Source organism: Nelumbo nucifera, chromosome 4 (genome assembly GCF_055504915.1).
Source record: "Nelumbo nucifera cultivar China Antique chromosome 4, China Antique-T2T, whole genome shotgun sequence".
NCBI classification, from domain to species: domain Eukaryota; kingdom Viridiplantae; phylum Streptophyta; class Magnoliopsida; order Proteales; family Nelumbonaceae; genus Nelumbo; species Nelumbo nucifera.
In genome coordinates this window covers 29,827,921-29,837,765 of record NC_142652.1, presented here as the reverse complement: position 1 = coordinate 29,837,765, position 9,845 = coordinate 29,827,921, and the positions used below count along the sequence as shown (strand labels likewise).

Genomic DNA, 9,845 nt, shown 5'->3' with positions numbered 1-9,845 from the left:
TCTACATATGAACTACGAGAATGGTCCTCTAACAAGTGTAAGTTGGGCTCTTCACGAGCCCGAGACATCTCAAAACCATAGCGGCTGCAAATGCTCTATGCTTCTCACCTAGGAGCCCATGAATAATCTGTGCCAAAATTAAAAGAAACAAAAAATAAAAGATTAATCACAAAGACAATTAAACAAACACTTTCATGTCAAGAAGTTTAGAAGAAAATTTACAATACCTCCAAAATGGTATCCGTTTGAGCGAGCTGAAGTGGTCTTTCAACAGCATCACAAACATGTTTATAGCCGTACCCCTCAAAGTCTTCAAAGCAAATTACAGAACTTGACACCTAAAACCATACAAATTGAAACAAATGGACCAATCAGATAGCACTTCAACAGTTAACAAGAACAAAACACATTTGAACAAAAATATCCAGCTTCTGAAAAAGTGAAAAAGTTGGAGGACTCATAAGAATTAAGCTTGTTAGTCAAAACAAGCAACCCAGTTGTAAGCAGTAAAGTAAAGGCGTTTGATGAGTGACAAGAACCCCGCCATTAGAGCAGTCTGTAAGCCGAAGCTTTCCTTCCATGACTAACAAGAGATCGGAGTTCTGGACCTATATATAGATCGAAATCAAAGCTAAGAAGTTGGTCTTGAAGGGTCGGTGAGCGAGGCGATTGAACGGTCCCATATGTGGAGAAGGTTATCTTTTCCTCCGCTTGCTAATTGCTGCCCACTTCAGGCCATAGACCTCTTGATGGTGTCCTCTATAGTTAGAATATGGTTGTTTCAATTGAGGGAATCCACCCAGATCAATGCCCGCCTATCAAAGTTCTCGGCTGTGAAAACATATCCACCTAGTGTTTGGATGTAGTAGGCACATTAGGTAAGCATAATGAGTGAGCACGTAATAGTTGTGTGACACATGTCCCACCTAATGCACCCTTCATCCAAACGTTTTTGTTCTGTTAGACAGAAATTATTTATTATTTTATTATATTTGTCAAAATAATAAAAAATAAAAACAATGAAAAAGGAAAACCTAAACGTATTAGGAGTTGGGATTCATTTACGTTTTTCCTTTTTTATTATTTTGATAAAAGTAATAAAATAATGGATAATTTTTAAAAAGTTTGGATGAAAAATGCATTAGCTAAGACATGTGTCACACAGCTATTACATGCTCACTCATTGTGTATATACACATCCATAAATCCAAAATTTCATAACAATCACTAACCTGTTTATTCGATAGAGAGTCCCACAGTTGGACTTTGAAATTGTTTAAACCAACTACAATGTGTTAGTCGTCCGAAGCCCAAATTGACACTTGTTTAGTTTAACACCAACATGAGTCCATGCATTACTATTTCTATTGAGCATTGGAATCGCTGACCGACATTTCTATCTTCTTTATTATGCATAGTTGGTGAGAAGAGTAAAATTGATATTTCATCATTTCCGTTATGATTTAAGGAATATAACAATTGTTAGAAAACTTAGGGATATTTTAAGATAATATGTAAAAAATAAGGATATAATAGCTTATTTCATAAACTTTAAAGATATTTAGGCTTCATTTGGATTTGGTGTAAACCGTCATACACTAATGATGTTATACACCAAATCATATAAATAGGTGACTATTATATTTTGAAAACCGTGATAAAAAGTGTAAAATTTTACATCAATAAAATCAATGTAGTATTTATATCAATTATCAATATAAAATTTTACACTTGACGAGAGTTTTACATTGATTCCACTCTATCCAAATGTCAACAAATCTGAACCGTAGTAGAATTTTATGTTAATCATAATTACACTCTCATTCCAAACGCTTATAAAACCGAAATGATAGAAATTTTACAGGTTCTTGATTTACATCACATTCTATTGCAGCCTTAAGCAATTTGCTAAAAAAACACAAAAATAAAATCAGCTACTCCGAATGGAGTAACGCTGGGATAAAACCGTAAATAACTGACCATACTGTATTAAGTGGCTCTGGATGCAATTTAGATAATCTGATTTGAAGATTTTACACTGCATTGGTTCCCGACATTTGTGGCTAAGCCCCTTAAAATTTTACAAAAATGTCAACCCAGCCCCATCTAAGTTGCACCCCAACCCTGAATTGGATAAGAAGCTGTATAATATAACCACAGCAATGCATCAAAGGCTGTGATTTTACGGTTTTGGCACAGACTGATTTCTCCTCCAAGTTTTTCCCGTATCATAGTAACCCTATTTTTAAAAGATATCTTATGGATCTGGTCGCATGAAATATCTATGTGCAACGATTCAATATACCATTGGATTGGAATCCGTGTTCATGTGCTATTTTTTCCGTCTGCACAGCTTCATTTATTCAATTGAACTCCCCATCTCAATCGCTATAGTTCATCGCTGCGCTTATATTTGCAATCCCCGCCTCCTTGTAACAAATGTTTAAAATCTCCCGCCAAATTGGAGTGAGGGCGACCCTTCACTCCTTCGTCAACCGTCTACTGCCGGTGAACCTCAGCTCATGTATATATAAAGCAAAGCATTGTTTGGAAATTTTAACTAGGCTGCAAATCTACATTTCTCCGGTTGCATCTCATATTTCTACTTCATCTTCTTCCCCTCGGTTCTTGCCTTTTTTATTTTCTCATTCTTCGTTTTTTTTTTCCTAAAATAAATTGGCTAGGGCTCCTAGGTTAAATGAATGTTCTAGAATCTAGGGTTTTGATTAATCTATCGACGGAATCAGTTCCTGAGTTTACTTCCAATTCAAGACAATGAGTGCTGTGAACATCACAAACGTTACGGTCTTGGACAATCCGGCGCCGTTTCTCAACCCTTTTCAGTTCGAGATCACTTACGAGTGCCTGATCCCTCTCAAAGATGGTAGAGTTTTATATATTTGTTATTCATTTATTGTTAATTTGAGCTTGTCTCGACCTCTCGGCTTTTTGATGTGGTATATAAGCATATTGTTTCTGGGTTCGTGGAGGGTAATCTAGAGTTCTTAAGATGGTCATATTCTGATTGTTAGGGTCAACTGGCATAGGTCTATCGTGTTGAACCGGAAAGGGTGCTCAGGGAAATGATGGAAATGCCCATCCAGATGGGGGATATAATATTGTCATCGAGGGTTTAATTTAATTGCAGTGGATTCTGTTCGAAACAAGTCCGTTGCATCGATAAACTATGAAGATTATGCTTCACCTCACATTTTCATTTGAATTTATTTTTCTTTTGATGTAATATTAGTATTCACAAGTCACATAGCTAACAGAAACTAAGTGAAAATGGAATACCCGGCATATATCAGGGGCATATTTCCATTTTAAGCACTAGTGATGTGCAAATGCTTTATGCTAGGCAATTTTAGATGATCATAATATTAATAATATGTGTCAAATTTTTCTGCAGCATTTTTTTTTTACGTTTACATGTATTAAAAATGATTATTGTTTATATTTAGATGTGTATGAAATATTAAATGTACCCGAATGTTTCTACAAAATTTAGGTATTTTTCATAATTTTTTTTTGTGTTTTTATCATCCTTTTTTAATTTTCATTATCTAATTATGATATCATAGTTTTGCTCATTTGATCATCTTGGATGAATTGCTTACCAGCCACTTGGACATAAGAACAGTTTCATTTTTAAGTCAGTTTAAAAAAGGTCTTATATTGTTTAAGTATTGGATATAGATCTGATTAATAGAATTTTTGATGATGTAAAAACCTTAAATTTAGGATTTAATGTGAGGGAATAGTTAAATATAAGACTTAATAAGAAGGAATTGAATGAAGTGACAAGTAGTAGCTCGAAATACATTTTTTGCCCTTATAATTAGAAAGGGATTAAATTAAAAAATAGGGGTATTTTAGTCAAAAAATTCCACAAGCTCCTTCATATTTCAGGTAGTTGTATAGATATAAGGTGTTGATTAATAGAAGAAAACCGTTCAAAAGTAGTAAGTTGTTCTAGTTGAATCAATGAGAAGTCTCAATATCCCTCATCCATGTTTTGTTTTATTTGGATAGGCAATGGAACTGCCTTCATGCCATGAATGAAGGGCTTGGCATGAGACTGCAAGGAAAATGTAAACTAATATCTTGTGCTGGGAGTGAAAATGTAAAATTTGATATATAACAATCATTTTCGAACAACATCTATGCCATGCATACATCGTAGTTAATATATATTTTACCCTTTTCCCTATCAAAGAGATCATTTGAGAATAACTTTCAGTATCATACACAGTGCTCGCTATACTTTTTTACCCCATTAACTATAAATGATACATTATTATTTTGATGAGGAACAGAATGTAGCTTTCTCTGATTATTCAATCTAACATGAAGATGGTAATGACCAAACATAGCAAGGTCTTCCTTAGGGTTTTGTAACTCATTCAAATGGATGCATAATATATCAAAGCACTTATCTCTACTTCTAAAATGTCATAAAGGTTATTGGAAGTGTTTAGAAGCAATGGTTAGTAATATAGTTTCATTTTTATTTGTATATACATTATTTTTTTTATCAATAACTTTGAAACTTTTATTGATTAAAATACTTTAGGATACAACAATAAGTTACATGACCCAGTACAGAATTACAAATGTGCCCAAAACATATATGTTCTTTGAACCCCTTGCTTTGCTAAGCTATCTGCCAAACTGTTGGCAGATCTCCTTACCCATCCCACCTGAATTGACATGTTCCTACATCCATTTAAATCTTCTGAAATCATTCTTCAACTGCCATGTCACCCCTTCCCCTTTCTGCAACCATTTTATTATAGTTTTTGAATCTCCCTCGATGATCAATCTATTGATCCCCAACTCTTTAGCCTTCTCAACCCCATATACTGCAGCTAGAAACTCTGCCCTTGTCACATCACCTACCTCCACAGGACCGGAGTACAGGGCAATGATGGAACCATTTTCGTTTCTAATGGCCCCCCAATACTGAAGGGCCTGGGTTACCCACACAACTCCCATCAAAGTTTAGCTTCTTCCAATCGTCTATTGGAGGGGACCAAGTCTCAACAAACTGTCGTCTCATAGATGATGAAGCAGCAATAAGTTTCCAAACCCTGAAGAAATCTTCAACCTTAAAGGCTGAAAACAGCTTCAAACTTTTTACCCAATGAGCCACCCTCGATGTTATTGTTTCAACTAAAGCTTCCTTGCATTTTTTTTTTTACTTTCAAATATCCTATTGTTTCTTTCCTCCCAGACGGTCCAAAGTATTGCTGCTCTAGTATACCTCCAAAGAATCCTTCCCCTCCTTGTCTTACCACTGATACCATTAGGATTCAATAAGCCTTCCACCCTGTCAGGAGAGGACCACCTGCACCCAAAAAGGGAAGTAAACCAATTCCAAATAAAACTGACAAAAGGGCAAGATATAAGAAGGTTGAAAACAGTCTCACCATTCAATTTACACAGGACACACCAGTTAGGGGACAAGCACTGATTTGGTCTTTTCCTTTGAAGCATACAACCATGAAAAACATTTTTCTTGACTAAAATACTCTTGTTTTTGAATTTGATCCCTCTCTGACGTGATGGCATAAAATGTAATTTGATTATTACTTTCGATCTCATTCTTTAAATGGTGCATTAAATTTCTTGTTAGAGAGGTTAAGGCTTTGGTAATCAGTTTCATTATCTCATTCACTGTCTCATTGTCTCTAAGATCTTTCATTTGCACCCATAATCCACCATACGGAGACATTTTACAAATGACTATTTGTATAAATGCTCTTTGCAACAAAACTCATTTGGTTTTACATTTTGTCAGTTAAATTCTGGTTGTATCTCATTCTATTCCTGTTATTAATGTTTAGCAGAAGTTTTTATTTCCTCCCATCTAAAGCATTGATAAGATCTTCCTTGATTGTAGTTATAGATTAAAAAATATTTCTACACCGAGTCATAGTTATCTGCCATAAAAGATAAAGCAAAAGGATGGAGTTTCCCAACTTATCAAAAAAAAGGGTGGAGTTTCCCGTATTTGAAAAGCTGATAAATTGCGAATGCATATAGATAATAGCATCTAATATCTCACTTTGAAGACAAAATTACAAAACCAATTTTTAAGGAGAAGAAATGATTAATAAAATGATATTTAATGTAATAGTTGCTTGAAGGGCAAAAATGTTGAAACGAAGCAACTCTGGTAGCTGTACACATCTTTTGATATTAATACAATTTACATTAAAACTAGTAAATTTATGGGCAAAACTTTCATTGAACGATCATGACATAACTAATAGCCTGATGCTATTTTTTGTCTAAGGTATTTAGATATGCTGGTAAGATCATGAGGCATAAGATGTCCTGCTTAGTTCTTGCCCTTGGTATCAGGAACTTTTTTTTACTAAAAAGGATATGACTTGAAATAGTCAAACTGCTTAGTTCTTTTTCTTCTCATAGATATGTTGCTTTTCTATGTTTTAATATGAATCTTATACTTTTTTATGATTTTTTTTTGTGAGAAAAGGTTAAGTATATTGTATTAGCATCAAATCAAAAGGTCAATGATCCTGTACAATGAGATGCTGTGCAGATATAATTACATTTAAGAGCCCCCAAAATATCATTCTCAAAAAAGTAGCAGAAAAAAATCATTTTAAAATACATCAGATATAGTCATCCAGCCCTTTAGTTCCTTTTGCTACAAAATTAATCACCCCTGCCTCTGATTTTTCTTTCTGCTTTAAAACCCTGCTACTTCTTTGAATCCAAATAGCCATACTGCATTTGCATAGCTGCCTAAAAATCTTCCATTTTTTGGACATGCCTGAGAAACCTGCATCCTTGTAAGAGTTCTTTCACTGCCCTTGGAAGTGGAAAGCACCGGTTTAATTGGACTGAGTTTATAAAGTGATTCCATACTATTGCTGAAAACCTGCAGTGAATGAAAAGGTGATATGAGGATTTGGTGTCAAAGCCACATAGCGGGTACAGCAAGTCTGGTACAATAAAGCCCTTAGCAGCACTTTCTTTTGTAAGGCACTTCTCCCTTGTGGCCACCCAAGAAAAGAATTTAACTTTTAGAGGTGCAATACTTTTTTTATGAAGTTTATAGATAATTTGCAATGGAAGATGGTTGCTGGTTGCTTGTTGTCATGAAACCTAGGGTATTACCTAGGGTTCATGTAAAAAAATATAATTGCCAAGGTGACTGGGTGACAAGGTGCCCCCTATTGCCTAGCTTCACCTTGGCGCCTTGAAAACTATGCTCATAATATATTATGTTATAGGTACTCTATGCAATATCTTATATGAATTTGTAGAATTAAGTCACTGCTCAAGGATTAAGAGTTGGACATGTATTTATATGCTTTAGGGTTTTCTGCCCTTGTGATAATTGGAAATAATTTAATACAAGGCAATTCTGTTTGATTTTGGTAGAAACTAGAAAGGAACTTATGGGCACCAAGGACCATTAACTGGATAAGATTGAGTCATATATATAGTATAAACCATAATCCCTTCTGCTTTCTCAATTTTATAACAGGGATGTTATGTTGCAAAATTGCAATATTATTTGGGATTTTATTGATTTTGAAAATGTTGCAACTTAAAGTTGGAGACTGGATTTATTATATTGTTTGATCAAATCAGGGAGATCTGTTCCTCTCCAGACCCTGCATTGGCAGGAGCCTTGTGCACTGTGCTGCCCTTATCAAACCAGGGAGATTAATGGCTTTTTATGACTAAATTTGGTCATAAAAAGTCATTACCTGCAAAAGGGGTCCAAATTCAAGTGTTAGGGCCATCCTTTGGTTGATGTTCTGATCCATTACCTGTCACACTTATGGCTGGTAATTGAGGTTTTCTAGTGTAATTTTAATTGGCCAAGAACTTGCTTTGGTATGCAATTTTAGTTTGCATTTTAGAAATCCTCTAATGCCATGTGCAATTTGATACCACAAAGCCAGCAACCTAAGAGATGGGGTTTACTACTTTATTAAGGACCACAATTTTGAAATATATTTAATCTTAAAGTGTACATAATCAAACATTGGGGAAAACTCTTTATGGAGCATATGGTTTTTAAATTTTAATGAATTGTTCTTTTGCTAATGACTTAGTTTTAAGTTGTAATAAAATTGTATATTCTGGGAAATTTGTCTATTGCATTCTGTTTGCTCTATAATAATTACCCAATTCTAAGTCAGCTTTCTGGTTGGTCTTATTAGCATTATGCTGTTTAATATCACGGCTATATATAACAATTTATTGTCTGTTTTATCTGTGTGCAGACTTGGAATGGAAACTTGTTTACGTAGGATCTGCTGAGGATGAGACTTATGACCAACTTTTAGAGAGTGTTCTTGTTGGACCTGTCAATGTTGGCAACTACCGTTTTGTTTTCCAGGCAATCTCCAATAACTCCTTGAAAGAAATCCGTAAATTTGAGTTTATATTTTTCTTTTGCATATGTATTGAAACAAATATGGGTTCTTTTCCAGGCGGACCCTCCAGATCCATCAAAGATCCGTGAGGAAGATATTATTGGAGTAACAGTGCTTCTGTTGACATGCTCTTATCTAGGACAAGAGTTTGTCAGAGTGGGCTACTATGTTAACAATGATTATGATGATGAGCAGCTAAGAGAGGAACCTCCACCGAAGGTTCTGATAGATAGGGTGCAGAGAAATATTTTGGCTGACAAGCCCAGAGTGACAAAATTCCCCATCAATTTCCATCCAGAGACTAATGAAAATGGAGGACAGGCAGCTCATTCACCTGATCATCCTTCTGAAACAAATGTGAATGGAGAACAACCACCACCTTCACCAGAACATTCATCTGACAAGTGAGAATCTTAGTTTTCCAATCAAATTTGCCATTTGCCAATCTCAGGCCTTCAATTTTTTCTTGGAAGGTGGCAATTGTGATGATCATTGCAGGTGAAAATCAGCTTGCTGGGATTCTGAATCATATTCAGAAGGCAACCATGTTAATTACCCAGAATTTTGGTTCACTGGATTCAAGCTATTTCTGGTAATCCTTATTTAGCTACGACTGTTCATGCAGATGACAATCTTGTGAAACTTTTGTGTTTCGATGGGTTCTCTTTGAATGTAATTCATTGATAAAACAGTTTACTATTTAATCTCCTGGTAGAAGTTTACCAACATGGATCCCTTGTCCCCTTACGCATGTTCATATATGTTGTCTTGACATTTTCCAAAAGAGGGGACTGAGGAGTGTTAGCAACAATAGTATTTCCAAATGATAAGCTGTGATTGGTTTATGAAAGTGCCATTTTAACATGCATTTTTTTTTTAAATTTCCATCTCTTGATTTCCTAAATTCTAAATCTCTAATTTCATACAATCATAGTTTCTTTGAAAACCGAATCTCAGTTTGCTACTAGATTTATTGATATAATATTTTTCTAAGTTTAAATAAAGAAAGCTTGAGATTTGGAGTTTTGAATGCCAACTAGGGGTGATCATGGGCTGGGCTTAGCACTAATATAAGTGCTTTTCCAAGTCTTCACATTGGTTAGGCAATGAGAATGAAGGTCTTGCACTCTTGCCTTCATTTATACTAGGGGTGCTCACGGTTCGGTTAATCGAACCGTGGGGCATTTTTTTGGAACTGAACCGGTACTATCAGTTTTTGGAGAACTTTGGAAAACTGGTAATTGAAACCAAATCAAAGCCAATTGGTTAACCGGTTGACTGGTTTGGTTATTTATTGGTTCAGTTTGTCATTTTTTGGTTTTTTTATTTTTATAATAAATTTTAAATAATGTAAATAAATATATAATATACATAATTATATGCATATTTAAATGATATGACCGTTCTATCTGATAACTG

General features: G+C 34.8%; 1 protein-coding gene across 1 annotated transcript; it reads left to right on the top strand.

Moving 5' to 3' along the window:
- Positions 1–2,438: 2,438 nt before the first annotated feature.
- On the top strand, positions 2,439–9,177 carry LOC104613365 (histone chaperone ASF1B-like). Its single transcript, XM_088902823.1, has 3 exons — positions 2,439–2,884; positions 8,274–8,389; positions 8,484–9,177. The coding sequence occupies exons 1-3, from the start codon at positions 2,776–2,778 to the stop codon at positions 8,832–8,834; spliced, it is 576 nt and encodes a 191-aa protein (XP_088758949.1). The 5' UTR covers positions 2,439–2,775; the 3' UTR covers positions 8,835–9,177.
- Positions 9,178–9,845: the final 668 nt, after the last annotated feature.